Raw genomic sequence first — 20,727 nt, 5'->3', positions numbered from 1 at the left:
TGCAGACCCCACACATCCTGCACATAAACTGTTTAGACTATTACATTCCGGTTGGCACTACAGAGAGATATTTGCTAAAACCAGCTGCCACAGAGACAGGTTGTCTATCTGATGAACACCTAACAGAGAGCCCAGATCAATGCTTTGCTTATTTGCACCGATCCAACCATGCCTTCCCCCTTTATTTGAAAATGTATATATTGATACATACAAGAAAAACATTTCTATTTACTTCCCTGGCTGAGAAGTTGCTTTGTACTTTTTATATATATATATATATTTTCTTGGATGTAAACACAAGCACCTTCCAAACCCGAAGCTGGACTGCTCTAGTTCTTCCTGACTTGTGAGTGTGAGAGACTCAGCCCCCCCTGCAAGCTCCAGTTACTGTAAAGAAGCTCATCTCTGTTTTCCCAACTGTATATTTAGAAGTACGTCGCATTCTGAGCAACTCACAAGGCACATCCCAAATTTCACGCTGTCGCCCTTTGGCCCTGAGGAGAAGATATTACCTTTGTTACTCAGTTACGTGACGCAAAACAGGCAAATCACGTTTTGACTGAGATGAGCTGCAGGAAAGAAAAAAACGTTAGCTGACTTATCTCGATGCAGATATGAATCCCTGTCCCCGGTGTTTTATTAGCTTTTTCGAGCAGAGTCTGCCTCCTGTTAATACCGTTAATCTGCAGTCTCTGTCTCACGGCTGGACTCCTGCAGTGGAAGTGGTTATGAGTCTGCAGTATGTATAAATACCCTGCACGAATAGCGAAGGGGGAGCAGGCCCACACAGCCAGTCACCTGTTCTCCTTACTAACCCCCATGTAGGTCTGTGAGGGCCGTCTTTCGTCGGTTTCACACAAAACGGGAGAGAACAAATCCAGGGTGCAAATTAAATCAGACACAACTGTATCAACAGCAAGAAAGGTTCCAGTTAACCGAACCCCGCACGTTATGGACGGGTCGGCGGCTTTGATTGCTGTAGTTGTTGTTAAACGATCTTGATGATGATTATTGTGGATGGCTGGAGTGTTGCTTGAAGTCCTGGTTTAGTGCCTCCAGCTGCTGTGTAATCCGAGCCTCGGATATACCGACAGCAGGGCTGGACAACAGTCAGGGTGTTTGATAGGGGGGATTTAAGGCTCTTCCCCTCTGTCTTTACTTGCGCTGTCTTTTTCCCCTCACACTTTATATTTAAACTTAGTGAAGTGGAATGCATTAGGGGGGTCTTGGATACATAATGGCTGTGCGCAGTTTGGGGATATTTTTCGGCTTTCTGACCGCCCTGGGGACTCTAACAAGCCTGGGTAAGTAGTATGTTCGTGAACTTTTGCTTCGTCTTCAGCGACCGGTATGCTGCACAGATACGCCGCTTGCATGTTTTATGTGGACAGACTGTCGGTGTTTAAGAACGGCCGGCTCTAAATATCTAACTCTAGTGAATAGGTGAAAAAAACTTTCTTTGATCAAGCTGTTGTGTAAATCCTGTTGACCATTTGCTAGCCATGAGACACAATACAGTGGGATGGAATTGGATTTTAAATTTTTTTTTTATTTACATTTTTGTTACATTTACTTTAGTTGGTTTGAGTTTTTAAAACTGAATTCCTCAACTTTTAATCTCCAAAGAGTCATTTGAAGTATGAAATTCCGAAGTGTTTATTACATTTTAGACCTCAAAAATGTGAATAAAAATCCGAGTATGGATAGTGTAGGAGTCAGGGACATTACTGAAATAAAAAAATAAATAAATAAACGAATTATCAAATTATCATTGGCAGTGATTAACATTTTTATTTCCCAGAGGATTGTTCTGATTCTTTGTTTTAAATGATCCCTGAGAAGGAAGTCAAAGCCTAAAGAGGGGCCTTTTGTAGCGCCGATTTGCTCGATGTTTGTTACCGAACAGACAACTCATCATGCTGAAGAAAGTTAAAGGTAGCTGAGGATCAAAGGTGGGGTTTGAATTCAAGTTTCTGGTTTTTACAGTCTAAAAACAGGAACATTAGTTAGTTGGTCAGTTCGGTTTTTCTGGTGCTCACAAGAAATAATTCGGGCAAAAATTAAAAGCAGATTTCCCTGTAAATTGGCATGACAACAGTTGAAAGAGAGGGTTAATGAAGGTTTTGTTTTTTTCTTCCAAAGACAACATCATCACAAGAACTTTAATCTTCAAAATTATAATAACTTTCCAAAGATCTATCAGAACCAAATTTATCAGCACTCCCTTTTTCATTTCATCAAACCAATTATTATTATCATACTACTAGTACTATTATTATTAGAAATCATGGTTGGACAAATTTTATCAGGGTAAATACAAAAAACAGTTTTCAAATGTTAATTTCATTAATAATGGGGGGGGGGGGATTTACTCAAATCATTCTGGCAATTGTCTTCCCTTGTTAAATCATCAGTTTACTGCAAATAACCCAGTTTTTATGTAAACCTTAGGTCATTTGCACTAGCAAAACTAGTGGTCAGACATGGAGAATCAAGAAATCCCTTAAAGAGAACCTGTTTGACAATACGAAGTAGGCTAAAACATCTCAATGAGAATCCAGCAAACCACAGTGAAAGCCATCATCCACAAATGTGGTGAAGCTTCCCAGGAGCAGCCAGCCTGCTAACATTCAACTCAATCCAGAAGGTCAAAAAAGAACCCAGAACAACATCTGAAGCAGAAAGAGCATCACGTCCCCCAGTTAAGGTCAGATTCGGCAATTCAACAATAAGAAAGAGACAGACTTAAAATGGCATCTGTAGGAGAAATCTACAATAAAAAACAATTATGACAAGAAGGAATAAAGTCTGACAAGAAGGAATACAAATGCTTGACTAATATCTGCAAAAACAGCTTGATGAAAATCTTATTCCCAAGACTTTTTGGAAAATACTCTGTGGACCGAGGAGAAAAAAGTAATTTTTTTGGAAGTTGGATTGGCTATCACATTTGCTCTGATGTAAAAACTAAGAAAAAATAAATAAATAAATAAAAATAATATATATATATATATATATATATATATATATATATATATATATATATATATATATATATATATATATACACATATGTATGTGTGTGTGTGTGTGTGTGTGTATTTATATGTTTAATATTATAAAATTATATATGTAATTTTATTACTTACTATTCCAGCTCAAGTCTAGCTCTGAATGCCTGAAATAGGAGGTTTTGGAGTGGCTCAAATCAGATTGAGGTGCTTGGACATTACCTATCTGACAATACAAACAGTATCATTATCAGTCTCATCATCTATTAAAAGTTGTCTGACAGTCTTTATCAAACATTTAGAGTCAAATGAAGAGAATTGCATATTTCTCAGCTTAAGATTCACGTGTCATCACTGGAAAGATTTCACTTCAGTCAAGGATTGTATGAAAAACACCACTCAGCTAATTACTGATGTAAATTAAGAATGTTTTATTATTTATCCAGTGATTTGAAACACAAGGCTTGCAGTCTACCACTACAGCTAAGAAGTGTATCATGAATTTAAAAAAAAATTAAATCCATCAAACAGCCTTTCATCAGCTTCCAGAACCAGAATACTAGAGATGGAACGGGGAAAGATAGTGCCTACTTTGTGGGTCCAGAATCAAGCATGAGACCGACGGGATTGCTTCAGGTTTGTCGCTCTTACGGTCACTCAGCTACCTGATGGGTAAATGTCACCCAAAGGTCAGACTGAAAGGTCATTGGTTCCTCCAGTACAGTACATTGTACGCGGCCGTGGTTTCTCACTTTGTAACTGGAACAGGGTGGAGCTGGACACAGATCTATGGTGGAGGAAGAAAAGAAAAACATAATCTGTGCAGTAATTTATATATTAAAAAAAAATAGAGACGTAGCAATGATGCTAACACAAACGTTTGCATCAAATGCATCTGGAAAGTTGTTGAGGCTTGGTCCTGACTCGGGATGAGTCAGAACTTTCTGTCTCTTTCTTTGTCTATCTCAGAACTCAGTTGCCTTGGATGCCATCAGCTTCTGGGGAAGCAGTTGTTTGGCGATTCAAAGGATGACTTAGGAAATCAGCTGTCATGTCTCACTGGCCAGCCAATAATTTTTCTGCATTCTTTAGACTCAGGGAGAAACCAAGAAATGTTATTCTGTCCTAAGGAACAAACATTTAATCATTCTGATAATTAAAAAGGCAGGTTTGCGTTTCGTTGATTATTCTAAAAGCTTTCCGAATAAGCAAAACAAGAATTGAAGATGTCAGCTGCCTAGAACGGGGTCTCAGACCTTAATGTGTTATTCTGCACAACATTGGCAATCAACCTGATCAGATCAGCACACGCCAGTTAAAATCAGGAAATACAAAGGCCAGCATTTACAACACTTAAACGGCGATGATGTAATATTTAGCTTTGCGGTCGTGTTGCTCTGACACATGTTTCTGTCTGCCCTCATGTTACAACGCATAAAAGACCAGGGTTACAGGTTGTGTCGGCTGAACTTCTGAAGCACCTGTATGCCAATTCACCCTCCTGCCATTCTCTCTGACCTTGCCTTCTGTTTCCTTTCTATATCGTCTGTCTTCAAGATGCTTTAGGTCTTAGCTGCAGGAAACGACGAGGTCATAGCGCTGACATTAAAAACAACCTGAACTTTGTATGCACTTGAGTCGATGAGTGTGCTGTATTTAGAAGTTAAGCACATACTGTGCAGCTCATATAGCGCTATCGGGGAGTCAGCGGTGTTGTTTCAAAGAGAAATGCTTTGCAATGTTCAGGTTTCTACTCTTCAACTGTCTTTAGCAATGCTGAAATGACGATGCAAGAAGTGCCTTTTCTGCCATCAGTTGCAGAGACCAGAATAATATTAAAATTCAACCACGTGTTTGTTTTTTAAGTTGACCTAGATTACCAAGTAGAATTCACAGATCTCTGAGCTTTAACTCATTTTATTTTAATTTCAATATTTTTTCTCCTCGGAAACTCAAAGGCCGTTGCATTTACGTATTTAGATTCTCACACTTCGACTATGTTTGTCCCTGAATGCATCATGTGTGAAGCTCAACAGTATTTAATGATTAAGAATTGAAACAGCTGTCAACGCTGTCATTACTGAGCTGCAGCTATGCAGACGGTCCCATGGGTAAATTAAATATTTGCACCTGACTGGACCAGCCAGAGACTGGGGGAGCTCATGAGGGACATCGTATCTGCTGGTTTTTTAGAGCGTGTAACTGGGACCTTTTATAGCCAAACTTGAATATTACTGTCAGTGTTGATGACCCAAATCTTGTTGAAAGTGCAGATCAGGAGTTGCTTTGGAACATGAGCTGACCGTCGTTGGTAGTTATGTGTTTGTGTGAGTGACATTCAACACTCGGAATACAGCATTCGCAATATGCGGCAAGTTTTAAGTCGAATTTTAGTTGAAGGATTTCATGTCACTAGAAACTTAATGCTTCATGCTTAAAGAAAATTGCACACATGTCTCCCTCACATCCTGTCTTTCCTTCTAACAGTGGCGTGCAATGAGGAATCCGAGCTGATCCACGACTTGTTCAAACGCTACAACAAGAACATTCGTCCTGCGGTTCATCCCGAGGACAAAGTGCAGGTTATGATCAAGCTGACGCTGACTAACCTTATCTCGCTGGTAAGAATGGCAGCTTGTCGTTTGTTGAAAGAAAATGAATAAATAAATAAATAAAAGAGAAGAGCACAAGGTCCATTGCAAAAAAGTGAACATGACCCTCAACACCTTAGCCCCACCATAAGACATGATTTTGGCAGCATCATGATGTTAGGATGCCAGAACCTCCAAATGTGCAGAGCTGTTAGAGAAATACCTTAAATAAAATGTAACGTTCCGTGTTTCCTCTCTTTTGCTTCAAAATTATGTGCTACTTTGTTTTGGTCTAAAATCAAACCAAAACACATGACAAAATGTGGAAAAAGTTCAGAAACTACCGTATGAATAGTTTTAAAAGACTCCATATGCACTAGATTTAACACCCTGGCATTTTAGCCCAGTGTCGGCTCTTTTCAAAGACAACAGAAGTGCAAAGCTCAAATCCTCTTTCTGCTTCTCCCCTGACCGTTCAGAATGAAAAAGAAGAGACTCTTACGACCAATGTATGGATTGAAATTGTAAGTTGACTCTTGGAATTTTAATTGCTGGTGGCAGTAGCCCTTATTCGTCTTGCTCGACTGTAGTGAAGCTTGGATGTTAACGACCTTGGTGCCCTTTCTCTCAAATGTCAACAGCAATGGTCTGATTATCGCCTAGCCTGGAACAAAACTAATTATCACGGCATTGAAGTGATCCGGGTCCCGTACAACACGGTTTGGCTTCCCGACATAGTCCTGGAGAACAAGTGAGGCCTTCACGCAAAAAACAAAAAAAAAATGTGTGAGATCCAGCATTTTCTTTCCTGCTGCAGGGTGAGAATGCAGCTTCAGGTCAGCTCTCTTTCCCTTGTATCCTCTCCCTGTGCAGCATTGATGGCCAGTTTGATGTGGCGTACTACGCTAATGTCCTGATCAGCAACGATGGATGGATGTACTGGCTGCCTCCTGCTATCTATCGTAGCACCTGTGCAATTGAAATTACTTACTTCCCCTTTGACTATCAAAACTGCACACTGGTATTCAGGTGAAGAAATAAAACACAGCATACCAGGCCAGCCGCTTTGTTTTTCTGCATTTATAACATTGTTTCTGCTCTATTCCACGAATGCCACCAAAACCCTAGATCCCAGACATATAGTGCCAACGAACTGGACTTGATCTTGGCTGTTGAAGATGATGAGCCCTTTGAATGGGTGCATATTGACCCAGCCGCTTTTACAGGTACACGTTATTCACCCTGTCAATATCCTGATGTTCAAACTCTACAATTTTCACCCCAGCTCTTCATGTGTCCCTATTACAGAGAACGGTGAGTGGGCCATAGTCCATAGACCTGCCAGGAAGATGATCAACTCGCGGTATTCCCCCGACGACATAGAGTATCAGGAGATCATGTTCAACCTGATCATTCAAAGGAAGCCACTGTTTTACATCATCAACATCATCCTGCCATGCTCTCTCATCTCCTCACTGGTTGTACTGGCCTACTTCCTTCCTGCTCAAGGCCAGTGCAAATTACTACCAATAATCGCCTTTAAAAACCAAAAAAGAACAGGGAAAATGCGTGGTTGCAGTGACGTTTTTTTGATATGGGCCGAGTGGGTGGTTGTCCAGGGCGCAAACACGGTCACAAAAGTGAACCAAGACACTTGGCTAGAACTCAGCAGTCCCCCTGCATCTACTTGCAAAACTCATCGATTAATTCTTTTAACGCAAGGAATATCTTCAACTTAAGGAGAAAATATAGGTTAAACATGTTTTCAATCTTTAGCCTTTGTTTTTGATATACACATTAAATTAGTTCATAAAATGTTACATACACATAATGAGTCACTATTAAATCGAAAAGCTTTTTTCTAGGAATAATAATGGTCATATATTAAATTATTTATTTATTTTTATGCATCTGTTTTCATAAATAGTTTTTTATTTTTAATGTCTAGCACTGAGCTCCATCCCTGCCGCCTCTAAACTTGGGAATAAAAGGACAAGATTCCTGATTTTGCTTTCCGTGCGCCACATTTTACATACAGTAGGTCCCAGACACTTAGACGACAGCAAAAGCAGTGGGCAACACATGGTGCTGTGGACGGAATAAAACTAAAGATTATTGTATGGCTTTATGTGGGGAACAATAAAAATAAGGTTTACAGCTTTTGTGTTATTCCCGCTACAGTAATACTGACAATGACTATGATTTAAAAGCAGCTGTTATACTGGCTAAATTTTTTTTTTTTTTTTATAATTTCCTTCCAGCTGGGGGACAAAAGTTGACTGTCTCCATTTCTGTCCTACTGGCTCAGACTGTCTTCCTATTTCTCATTGCTCAAAAGGTCCCTGAGACATCCCTCTCTGTCCCCCTGATTGGAAAGTGAGTCATCTGTAGTCTCCTCTGACCCCAGCTGGTCATGTTTTACACTTTAATCCAGACGGTCTCTTATCCAAAACAGATCATCTCTGATGTCCTCCTCAGGTACATCATTTTTGTCATGTGTGTCACAACTCTCATTGCAACCAATCAGATTGTGGTGCTGAACTACTCGCTGCGCAGCCCCAGCACTCACATCATGTCCAAGACCATCAAGCATGTAAGCACGCGCCGGGAAATGAGACAAACGCGTCTTCCCGACAGACTGACCTTTTCGTGAGCTAACGAGGGTTGTCCGAACTGCTTGCAGTTGTTCTTGGAAATGGTGCCTCGGTTCCTAGGCATGTCCCCGCTGGTGGACGACAGCGAGGTGACGGCGGAGGTGAACGGACTGAAGGAGCGGCGACGCAGCTCCTTCGGCCTCATGCAGAGAGCAGAGGAATACGTGCTGAAGCAACCTCGGAGCGAAATGATGTTCGACAAACAACGGGAGAGGCACGGCCTGACTCGATCAATTGGTGAGAGTGATTTTCATCGGGCAAGGTTTGCCATGTACTCCAACTAGAAGGCCCCCCCTTGTCTCATGCTGTCATCATCCCCCCCCTTTGGATCAGTGTAGTTACTCTGGCCCGCTGCTTTGTCACTGTTCATCTCCCATTCCTTGTAGTGAATAATATAGATGTGAGCAGCACGGCGAACCTGTACAAGAGTTTGGCGCAGGCAGCGCCTGAGATTAAGCAGTGCGTGGACGCCTGCAACTTCATCGCTGAGAGTAAAAGACAACAAAATGACATCGGTTCTGTGAGTGTGACTTTACCTTTTTAAGATATTTTTATTTTTCTGTTTTAAACAAATATCTTGTGCCTTGCAAATGTATACTTGCCTCTTAAACTTAAAGGATTTTTGTCATAAACCTTAATGTATTCTCATGGAATTTCATGTGATAGACCACTGTATTGTGACAAAAAAAAAGTGCTTTGGGTATAATTTGCAATCTACGGAGCCCCTAAAGGGACATGGAGGAAAAAAAAAACTATTGCGAGATCTCGCAAAACTATTGCGAGATCTCGCAATAATTATTGCATATATATATATATATATATATATATATATATATATATATATATATATATATATATATATATATATATATATATATATATATATATATATATATATAGAATAATAAGGTCTGATGCCTTCACGGAGTAGATGCAAGTTTGGAGAGACTAAGTCACAAAAACTTGGACGTGTAGACCTGTATCTCTCTGTCTTAGAAAAATAACATTATAATATAAACGATATCTTTTAATCTTCCTTGTGAAAAGTTAGCCCTCGAGCCCTGATGTCAATAGTCCGTCGATTTAAACAAAAATACGCCGCCCAGTGCTGAGGTATCATTAGTGTGTTCAGCTTGAATCAGCAGGTTAGGGTAGCAGGTTGACTGCCCCAAGATGGCGGCCGTAATTCCTACGCCGCGACAGTCAGTGCGGAGTCTACTCTTATATTATGTCTATGGTTTTATCCTTTTTACTTTGCACCTCCGCTGTTGTGTGTCTGTTTTACGTCCGGTTCACTGAAGTAGGAAAACCTTTTCTTTTAATCTTTTAAAATGTCTCTCACTAATGTCAAGTCCATGTCTGTAGCCAAGTATGGATTTAATGTCTTTATATGTCAGGCCAGTACTAAAATAGAAATCAATAAACTTCTCCCATGGATGACGTGTTTGCGCCTCCATTGTTTTGTGTCTGTTTACAACTTCTTTTTCTATTTAATGGCGGTTGGCAAACAACTATGTGGTGACTAACCAGTAATGAGTGTGGATCAGGTCATTTGTTTTACTTCCGGTTCGCTGATGTAGGAAAACCTTTTGCGAGATCTCGCAATAGTTTTGCGAGATCTCGCAATAGTTTTTTTTTCCTCCATGTCCCTTTAGGGGCTCCGTAGCAATCCACTACAATGACATACTCACTTGACTTTGTATTTCCAGATTCAAATTATTATTAGTTTTTTTTTTTTACATATAAATATCTGTTTTACTTTTGCTTTTCCAATACAGGAAATTGAAAGCTGGGTTCTGATAGGAAAGATGATCGACAAGGTTTGTTTCTGGGCTGCCATTCTCCTCTTCATCATTGGTACCGTGGGGATCTTCCTTACAGGCCACTTCAACCGAGCTCCAGATTTACCGTTTCCTGGAGAGAACAAGAAATATGCTCCAGATTCTTAAAAAAATAAACAATCTGTTGTTGCTGCTTGTGGAGCATTTTGCAAGGTTCACTTCTCCTCGTGCTGCCTATATGGTTAGCAGCCGCAGTTTGTGAACTCCCAGGCTTCAGTTCTGGGTTTTGGTCAGGTTTGATAGATGTGTGTATCAATAAACACACAGAACAACTGTCAGGCAGCTGAGGGTATAATTTAGTTTTGCATTTTGACATGCTCCTAAAATGAGTCGATAAAGCTATGTTTTAAATCAAAGTTATCCTCAGGATGATCCTTTTAAACATGGCTTGTGTTTTCTGCATTACCTCTAAATGTAGGAGAAATACTTGGCGTTATGAAAATGAGAGGGTTTGGATTTTAGATACTTGTGCATTTAAAAAAAAATGCTAAAGCTACACAATTAAGCAAATTTTAATTTCACATGGGAAAAGAACTATATAAATGGAGAATGCGTCTGAGATTTAGCTGCTTTGTTTATATGTGATGAGCGACAGCTGCCTAATTGCTCACTGTCTTAAGAGAAACAAACCCCAACAGATCTGAATACAAGACTTGCCTTCTTATTTAATTAATGACGTGTAAGGCGGATGGATAAGTAAAACACTGTCTTGATGATATTGTGTGTTTATTTTAATGGTCTATATTTTTATGTGCATTACTGGACAAAATAAAGTGCCTTTTCTATTTGGCACAGTTGTCAAATAAAGCATTTCAAAGCTATGACTTGTTTGATTTATCTCTGTCATATTTGTTTGTAGTATTTGGGTGTTTGGACAGCTCATATTCAAAATAACACATTAAACAGGCTTGGGTTTTGAGGTATAATTTCATATTTGTGTGCTTATCAAATGATTGCATAAAACAGGTTTTCTGATTCTAAGGGCAAAGCTACATCTTATTCCAAGACCTTCCTCTTGGAATAAAGCCGTTTTATTCCACTTTATTCTACTTTAATGAGAATTAACGACCTCTTGTGGCAAAACGTTTTAGTACACCAAGATTTGCATTTAGAATCAGAAAATATTGTATTGCCATGCTTGCAGGCACAAACTGGAAATAGGTTTTGGTGAGAGAAATTTCCAACAACTTGAAGGATTCTGCTATACAAGTTATAATGAATCTGAATTTTTGTATGAACATGTTTGTATGTCTATTTCAATAAATATTAAAGAATCAGAATCAGAAATATTTTAATAATTCTAGAGGGAAACTATTTTCATTACACACTCCAGATATACAAACATATATATATATATATATATATATATATATATATATATATATATATATATATATATATCTCCAGTGAGAGAAACCACACCTGTGTGATTCTAGAGGGAAACTATTTTCATTACACACTCCAGATATACAAACATATATATATATATATATATATATATATATATATATATATATATATATATATATATATATATATATATATATATATATATCTCCAGTGAGAGAAACCACACCTGTTACTCTTCATTAGTGGAATTTCTAAAACTGTTCTTGTCATTCATATTATATTTTGTCTTTTTAAAATATTTGGATACAAGTTACATCTGGCCCAGGGGACAGGATGAGTGCAGAGTGGTAAAGTGATGTTAGCAGCATCATTGCTATCATGGGCTAACGTTCAAAGCTGTAACAAGCGCTAAACACTATCGACCAATGCTTCCAATGTGGCTATTATGATAAAAGCATGTGTTGTTTGAACCATTAGGAAAATTCAACTGCTTTGAACATGGTTCCACCCTAAGAGGGTAGCACTGAGCCAGTTTTAAGACAAATATTGCAGCACTAAACAAGTTCACATGAACATGTAAAAAAATGCGCATAAACATCAAAGTAGCACTGTTTGACCTAATTTATACAGTTTATCTGCAAAAAACTTGGTTTTGGGGTGAGTTACACTTAAATCTTGTTTCTTTCTTGACAAAACTTAATGATTATGCTCTTTTTTTCACCCCACAGATTTAAAAATGGCCAAGGGTCCTACGTTTGGTTGTGTTTCTCTCCTAGATGAAGTCCTTAACAGCACCACCTCTGTCATTGTTTCTATTTGCTTGTTCGTTTTCATGGAAAATATGTCTGGAAAAGTGATTTGGCCTTATTTGTGTTTCTTCAGATTTCTTTCTGTTAAAAGAGAGTTTTACTCTTCACTGCAATCACAAACTTAATGATTGGTTTAAACCTATTTGTATCAATAACATTTTACCAATAGTAACTGCTCCCTATATGAGAGGTAATAGCAGTGGGTAGTGCTGTTGCCTTGCAGTAAGAAGGTTCTGGGTTCAAATCCAACCCTGGGTCTTTCTGCATGGAGTTTGCATGTTCTCCCTGTGCATGCATGGGTTCTCTCTGGGAAGAAACATGACTGTTAGGTTAATTGGTTTATCTCTAAATTGTCCTTAGGTGTGAGTGTGACCTGTCCAGGGTGTACCCTGCCTCTTGCCCAGTGAACACTGGAGATAGGCACCCGTGACCCTATGAGGGATTAAGTGGGTCAGAAAATGGATGGATGGCATTATTAACTGAATTGCATTATATTAATGTTGCATTCCATCTGCAGTCAGAACTCGAACTTCATGGCTTCTGATGGGAAAAAACTAACTGTGGTCTACATAGTCGGACTTTCCCCTTTGAAAGTTGGGGGAAACTTTAAGGCCAATTGTTGAGAAGAGCTAGGCTAAGGCCTATTTTTGATTTCCGAGGCAAATGGAATGAAACATATCCCCTGGCCTTAAGATGCCACCTTAACCCAGTGCAAGTTGTGGGAGAAAGGAGGACACAAGCAAAAATATCTCCCACTCTGTGCATTACACTGACATCACTGGAGAGCTCCTTCAGTGACAGACTGCTGCATTCTAAATACGCAAAGGAGAGATTTCTCCCGGCCTGTATCCACTTTATCCAAGGAGCCTATTTGTTAGACTTTACAATCACCTCTACGCTCAACAAACACAGTAACCAGTTTACATCCCTTCTTTTCGTTACATGGTTTTCCAAATTATGGTAAACGGTTTATTTTTTAACAAATATACAGAATTAAAAAAGAAACACACACTGTGCAATTTTTTACCTCATCATATTACACTTGTGCATTTTGTGGAATCTGTGTCTACCTTTTTACAACTATAGTTTTTTGGGGGGGACTGGTGGCCTGGTGGTTAGGGAGTCAGATGATGGATCTTAGAAAGGCCGTAAATGTTGCAAGTTCAGAGACTCTGAGTCTCTGAGCAAGGCCCTTCACCATAGATCGCTCCTGGTGTGCCACTCAGAGTAGCAGCAAACTGCTCCCTATATGAGAGGTGAAACACAGAGACAATTTTCCCTTCTGTGGGACTATAAGGGGAAATACTTTTTTTCTTATTTTATATATTTGAAATTATGAGACAGTCTCCAGATTTATGTCGATTGTACCAGGGTTCTGCAGTCTGTGCTGTACAGTTTCCTGTCAGCACTGCATGCTCTCTTCTCTTTCCCTCTCACAGGTGATCATAGTTGACAGGTGGGCGTGGTGCGCACCTGCGACTCCTTCGGCAGCTCTGGCCTGAAGCTTAAAAGTGGGTTGCAGTCAGCTGAAGGACGCCAGAGTGTTAAACCGTTGTGGTACGCTTTTGTGGCCACTGTCTCACGACAGTTTCTTGTTCCAGCGCTACTCGTGTCTCCTGTTTTCTCACAGATCGCCTTGTGCTCTGGATTGTTCTGCAGACGCTCTTTCGAGTGCTGAAGCTTCAAGTCAAGTTCCTGAATCCACTTCGCTCAGATTTTGCTCTGGCATTCCCCTCGAGCCCCCTTGGTATTACCAAGCCGGACAAGAGTTCCCTTCCCTGGATTCGCCCTGGTTCCTTCGGCTGTTCTCTGCTCCCTGCTTCCCGCTGCGGTGCTGCTCGGACTCCCCGCCTCCGTTCCACCTGCCGGCTCACCTGTCACTTGGTCACCTAGTTCCACCTAGAGAAGAGTTCCACTGAACCCGTTCTTCTGCTCCACTCCCCCTGGCTAGGTTACCTGTGCCCGGCTGTTAGATTCCCACATCTGGCTTAACCTGTTCTTTTTCTCCCACAGGGTTTCGATCCTGGCGTCTCGATCACTGTCGGCCACTCACTCTATCATCTATCACATCTTCAAACTGCTCTTGCCTCCGATTGTGTTCTGCATGTGGGCCAAACACCTAAAAACCATGACAGATTGTTTTTACCAATTTTTAGGTGTCTGTTTTTAATATTCCAGTTACTTTGTAGCTGAGGCAAAGAATTTCCCATCTGAGGGAAAAATAAATGACTTTTAAATTCTATTCAACTTTTCAGTCGTATTCTATTTCACAGACTCAAATGTAGATGTTATTAAAATCAAATGTTTTTGTAATTGGGTAGGTTTTATATAATTCTGTGGGCCACATACATCTTTGCTATAAGATGACATTTGTTATGAACTGACGCGGCAATTGAACGGAATTAATTGAATCGTTTTTGGGGGGAATGCGCGCTATTTGTGACCTTTTATTGTGAAAGGCTATACACCGGAAGTCACGTGGTGCCTCGTGTGGCGTATCTGGAACGTGTGTTCGCTGTGGCTGAACTACATTTTTGTGCATGTCTTCTCCATGCTTGCAGGCCCAGACTTGATCTCTGTCGCATGTTGGCTTCATAGTCAATCTCGCGGGAGCTTCTCAGTCCCAAATGAAACAGATAGCCAGGCTGAACGGGAACAGCTGTAGTCTTTGTTGCGATGAATAAAACAGAGGGAAAAAAAAAAAAAAAGCCCATCTCGATCATGCTCTAAAGCTCTAATGAAGGACTCCCATCACACGCCCCTCTCGCCCCTGTGCTGCCCAGTGTTCAGCCAATGGGAGGGACTAAAGGAGTGCATCACCTACAGGGTGACATTCTTCTGTGTCAGCCTGCTGTGGAGAACGGTGAAATTATAATCTGAAAGCGCAGGGGTTTTTTTTAATCTGTTTTTTTTTAAACCCTCGTTTTGGAGCGTGAATGTGGGCTGAGCTGCGGCTGTAATTAAACACGAGTAAGTATATTTTTAGGCCTCGGCACATATTTCGCTTCGTTACCTTGTCGCAGTGACGCGACGAATTAGTCCTGACAGCAGGTTTCACACCCTGAGGTACGACGGGCGCTGGTCCTACTTTACGCCGGAGTCATGATCGCTGCGCGTTTTTTTTTTTTTTTTTTTTTATTGTTAGACGGATGTGCAGCTTGGTTGTGGACTCAAGACGTGGTAGGAAACCGAGGACTGGGTGGAGACCGGAGAAAAATCGCTCACATCCTTTCCAGAACAGCCCCAAAACCTTGCTATTAAAGTCTGAACCGGTTTGTTTCAGTGTTTATGCAGATTAATGCGCGCTTTGTAAAACTCTCAGATGGATTGCAAAAGTTCATCCAAACTTCAATCACTTCTCTTGTAAACTTTCCGCCCCCCTCTCAAGCCGCTTAAGCCTCTGTGGTCTTTTAAAGTTTTAAACAAACTGAAAGAGGAAAAGGGGGAGAAAGGAATAGTGGGAGACCCTTTTAAACCGACTCCAGATAGGAATTAAATTTGGATAGTTGTTTTTACTTATGGAGAAATTTTGGATAAATATTTATCTGCTTTCCCCACTAGGTGGCATTTATTTTTCTCAATTTATTGCAGGCCCAGGTTTATGAGCAGGAATCTGTCATTCCAGTCTATCTATCTATCTATCTATCTATCTATCTATCTATCTATCTATCTAGATTTGATTTTTAGTTGCAAACATGCAATTAAATATAATCCCTCTATGCAGCTAAAATTTAATATCAGAATGATCCATCAAGCTGCAAAGCCTGATGCCTATATATATATATATATATATATATATATATATATATATATATATATATATATATATATATATATATATATATATAAAGCGTTGAGTCCTGTGGCGTCAGTTTCACCTGTGACCACACCCTGGTGGGATGAATGTTTCAGTGTGTTGCCTCGCTTTTTCAGCATTTAAATTCATTCATCTGAATCGGCGAGGTTATATTTCTCTGTTCTTTTCATAGAACATATTTCAACAAGCGGGCCGAACGACCGGCCCTGGTACCCTCACAGATTTCCCATCCTGTTGACGCTTTCTGTTTCGTATCCTTTAAACTTCCCCTTGGGATCGTCTCAATTGTGTCATAGCAGGTGACTCCGGGTGTGTAATCCACGTGCAACCTGAGTAAGCAGTTTGGGGGAAAAAAGTTCAACCTGGGAAGCCAAAACAAAACAAGAAAATCTTGTTTAAGCCCACAATTGACTTCAACCAATCTGCCTGTGTGCATTCAGTGATAGGTCCTACTTTCGCTGTTTACTTACTGTGTACTTTATACACAATTCAAGGCGAGTTTAAGCAGGTTCTTCCTTTGTGTCTGCAGACTGAGCACTAGAGTCGCCATACATAAGACCGCTAGTGACAATGTTTAGTGTCAACGCTTTTGGCCAAATAAATAAGGATGTTACCAGAAAACAACCAAAGGGCAGAGGAAACAAGCAGAACCTTTTCCACGTATGACCTCAACCATAAACTTTAACCGATTTCAGACGTTATGTGCTTGAGGTGCAGAAAAGAGGAATTGTTTTGAAAAATAAAATCTCACAATTAGGAACATGAAGTGTGCCCCTACCCCATTTTTTTTTATTCCTATAAATGCAGTACAATCCGCTTGTAAGTTAATTTTGGTTTTAATCCAGCTCCTCTGTAAAGGCCTTAAAGGTACCTCTGAAGAAGCGAGATAATTACAAATGCAATGGATGTCTAAAACCGCTTATCGTGGAGCTTCAAAGCAGTTAAAATAACACTTTTTAGTTTTTTTGGGGGGGCATTTTTGGAAAACAAGAAGATAAATGCTTGACTTGTGCACTTTATGCATAACTATTATGCTGGTCTTATTTTTGAGGATGGTTTTTGTTCATTACCCGCGGCGGTAAATTTCAAATACTAACAAACCTCAAACAGGAATGTTTAAAACTGGAAATAGTTACATTTTTGGCTTTCTTGAGAAAATATATGTGCATTTGTGCACTTCTGCACAATAAATGACAAACACACATTATCCAATTTTTTTTTAACTTTCATTTGTTTTGGTGATAATTAATAACAAACTGCTCAAAACTTTCTGACATAAAAAAACAAACAAAAAAAACAACAGCCTCCCAGACATTGTTCAGAGAGCTGGACTCTTTTCCTTCACTGTAAATCTCCCGTTTAAGAATTTGCCACGAGTTCTCAATGGGGTTACGACTGGTCAGGTGAAGAAGGGGCCATGTTGTAAGTTTTTCATCCCTAACGCCTTTACTGGCCAGCGATGCAGAAGGGTGCTTGGATGTGAAGAAGCATTGCCCTGCACAAAAATCCTTGCTTTTTTTTTTTAAAGATGCAGACTTCTTCCTGTACCACTGCCTGAAGAAAGTGTCTTGGTAAAACCGGCAGTAGGTTTAGGAGTTGATATTGATCTTCAACGCTTAAACATCCAACCAGCTTATCTTTAATATTACCAGCCCATACCAGCATCCCACCTCCACCTTGCTGCTCTGGGGCTCTGCTCGGACTCAAAGTGGAGCTCTGTGCACGTTACTGATCCAGTTACAAGCCCATCCATCTGGTCCGTCGAGAGTCACTCTCATTTCATCAGTCCATGAAACCTTTGAGAAACCTGTCTTGAGATATTTCTAGGTCCGGTCTAGAGGCTGCTGCTCATCTGTGTTGTGCAGCGGCGGCCTGGGTTTCAGCCTACCTTATGTCTCTGAGCACTGAACATCTTGTAGATACTCCAGGGAAGGTTGTGGCCGTTGTGCAGTTATGGCTTATAACAGAACTGGCAGATAATGGGTTCTTGGTAGCTTCACGCTTGATTCTTTTCTAATATACTATTACCTTTTTACTATTTGCAACAAAATGTGCGACAGTTGCCAATATCTTAGCAATTTCAAGAGTGTTGCATCCCTTTGGGATAAATAAAGTATTTTTGAATATACGCTTGAATCCCTCTGAGAGACCATTGGTAATTTTTGACTTTTCAGTCAGTTAAATCTCTAGGTTGTTTTGGCCAATTATGCCCAAATAAAAGAAGCTGCCTAATGGTTATGCACACCTTAATGTACAGTTTTGACCTCCTTAGCCCACAGCCTCCGTCAATACACAATAAACATCACCTGCTATGCTTAAATGCATTAAGGATTCAAGTTTATCCAGAAAATGATGATATGGCCAAAATACTCACTTGCCTAATTGTGCGCACAGGTTTGCACAACTTTGTTCTAGATTGTGTAGGAGAAGAATGTGTTTAAGTGCAAATTTTAGATTTAGCTTGAAAGACGATGAAAAACCTCAACCTTTTTTTGTTTTCTTTCTTTCATTTAATATATCGTTGGAACGTATCTAATCAAATATGCAGCTCTTCTCGTGCACAGTCCCATCTGTGAAATGTTGGACCACATCCACAGTGTAACATGACGGGCTTGTGATTATCTTACACCACAAGTGGAAGTGCTTTTTTTTTTTTTCTTTTTTTATAAAAAAGAAAAAAAATCTGATCTTTTGCTCATGTTACAGCTCTTCAGATCCCTAAATCGGTTTTGCACAATCGCAGATGGTGTTCCCAGAGTCATTTCCTGTCTCCAGTCCAGCCTCCTGGGCTTGTTTTCGGCTGCGTGAAATGTTTAGCCGCATTTAAGATGGAAAAAACGTGACATAATGGCACGTTTCCTGGATAAGTGCTTGGATGTACAGTAAATGTGGCTCTGCAATATTTCAACCACAATTCTCAGTACCTCTTACTGTCTCTGATACACACACGCACCCTCCTTTCCTGTTTCCCTGTTTCCCAGGAAACAGCCATTCAAAGACATCTACCCACACACCACACAACAGGCCCCATACACACCCTTATCATCTTACTGGTAGCTGTGTCCTACATGTCTCAGATGTCGTATTGTTGATCCGTCGGTAGTTACGGTTTGTTTTTGTTGCGTCTTTTTGATCTTGATGTGATGTCGGCTGTTTTTGGTGGTCATGATATAGCTTGTTTTGTTTTCTGTGTAATTGCTGCTCGTCTCTTTCCTCTGTGATTAGATTCACATTGTGACCTTATTTGCTCTGTCAGATTAATTATCAATCTTTTCAGATACTGACACTGTGTCACTCGGCCGTGTTACATCTTGCCTGGCGGCAGTAAGTGTTAATAGTTTGAGCGCTTGGAAATCTTGTGGCAGGGGTCGGATTGTTCCCTATAAGGGAGAACCAGCCTGTGGACTTCAGAGTTCTTGAGAATGGAATTAATTTTATTTATTTTTATTTTTTCATTGACATCATGGCAGTAGCAAAATATCAGCCTGAAAACTGGTTAAATTTAATTGTTTTTGATTTTATTTAGTCGATTTTGGTCAAATATGACTACTTGTGCCAGAGGGGTTTGAATGTGACACAGCACAGTGGTCCAATTCTCTTGGAAACTCCTCAAAATGGGAAAGACAAGAGAGCATGTTATTCAAAGAATCCAGATGTCTGATGATCGTCACAAGTCAGGAAATGGCTACAAGAAAACAGCTACCTGTTCCAAGTTACCCATATGTTGAGTCAGAGCAATAATTTAGACAAATAACACAACTGGACATTGTGACAAACGAGTTTATGATACGATCATTGAAAAGCTATTGAAGATGATTTTTTTAAATGAGGTAAAAAGGAAATTTAAAGCACAAGGTTGGAGAACTGCAAACCTTTTTTTTTTCAGTGTGACATTATGCAACCAAGTTAAGGTAAAGAGGAATTTATTTTCAGGTTGTGTGTTTTTCTTTTTTTTCTTTTTTTTTTTTTTTTTACAAGGCATAGGCCTGTTTGCCATTCCCCAATGGGAAAAACATGGACACAAAAGCCCAGTTTCACAATACCACTGTGGTCACATAAACATTTCAAACAAAGATTGTACAGCATGTTCTAATTTCTTTTGCGATCAAATCATTTTTTATTTACAGCCAGAAAATCACAATTATTCCTTACCGTAATAAAAGCGATGGGATGTGCTTCTTTCCGAAACACGGCTGCCTCTTTTTAGTGTCCAGAAATATAGGTTGAATGTTAGTATTGCATAAAGTGGCTGGATCACTGGGCATGGCAAACAGTAATTGAAACATTTACACCAGTGTTGGTCATTTTGCTTCAAAGTTTGTTGTTGGTGAGTAATAAACTGTACACAAGAAATAATAATAATAGGGAAAACAAAAATAAAACCTATTCAAATGTTTGGAATAGTAACAGTAATAACAGTAACATTCATCTAATTAGAATTGTAATTATTAAATTTTGTATAATACTAATGTGAAATAGGTATAAACTGTAACATATAACCAATGGTGGGAACATTAATAACAGTGGTTGAAATGCGATCAATTATGAAGATAATGATGATAATAAAGATGATGTCTGTCAGATACATCAGATTTGTATTATCTTGAAAATGGAGGAACTTTTGTAAAGTTTGTATTTCAGGATCAAGCTGTGT

At 39.7% G+C, this 20,727-nt stretch overlaps 2 protein-coding genes across 3 annotated transcripts in view; both read left to right on the top strand.

The window, feature by feature from the left end:
• The first annotated feature begins 846 nt into the window (after window positions 1-846).
• On the top strand, window positions 847-10,918 carry chrne (cholinergic receptor, nicotinic, epsilon). The gene is made up of 12 exons (XM_036143231.1): window positions 847-1,304; window positions 5,499-5,632; window positions 6,082-6,126; window positions 6,244-6,353; window positions 6,476-6,631; window positions 6,731-6,828; window positions 6,911-7,111; window positions 7,864-7,978; window positions 8,081-8,195; window positions 8,286-8,493; window positions 8,643-8,776; window positions 10,035-10,918. The coding sequence occupies exons 1-12, from the start codon at window positions 1,238-1,240 to the stop codon at window positions 10,203-10,205; spliced, it is 1,554 nt and encodes a 517-aa protein (XP_035999124.1). The 5' UTR covers window positions 847-1,237; the 3' UTR covers window positions 10,206-10,918.
• A 3,889-nt stretch (window positions 10,919-14,807) lies between these two features.
• Window positions 14,808-20,727, top strand: part of pld2 (phospholipase D2) — a 29,545-nt gene continuing 23,625 nt past the window's right edge. The window contains exon 1 of one of the 2 annotated variants that reach the window (XM_021318794.2): window positions 14,808-15,226. The gene's annotated coding sequence lies outside the window, so the exon portion shown is untranslated. Of the gene's footprint in view, window positions 15,227-15,625; window positions 15,742-20,727 lie in introns of those variants that run through there. The other variant, XM_036143230.1, reaches the window with a different exon arrangement.

This window comes from Fundulus heteroclitus, chromosome 11 (genome assembly GCF_011125445.2).
Source record: "Fundulus heteroclitus isolate FHET01 chromosome 11, MU-UCD_Fhet_4.1, whole genome shotgun sequence".
In the NCBI taxonomy this organism is placed as follows: domain Eukaryota; kingdom Metazoa; phylum Chordata; class Actinopteri; order Cyprinodontiformes; family Fundulidae; genus Fundulus; species Fundulus heteroclitus.
The sequence above is the reverse complement of the archived record's forward strand: the minus strand, read 5'-3'. Positions and strand labels throughout refer to the sequence as shown.

Excerpts from the sequence above, each read along its gene's own strand:
- chrne (XM_036143231.1), top strand. The coding sequence starts at position 1,238 with ATGGCTGTGCGCAGTTTGGGGATATTTTTCGGCTTTCTGACCGCCCTG. Across the intron at positions 7,112-7,863 it reads CTACTTCCTTCCTGCTCAAG|CTGGGGGACAAAAGTTGACT; the intron begins GCCAGTGCAAAT and ends ATTTCCTTCCAG. Across the intron at positions 8,494-8,642 it reads CGGCCTGACTCGATCAATTG|TGAATAATATAGATGTGAGC; the intron begins GTGAGAGTGATT and ends CATTCCTTGTAG.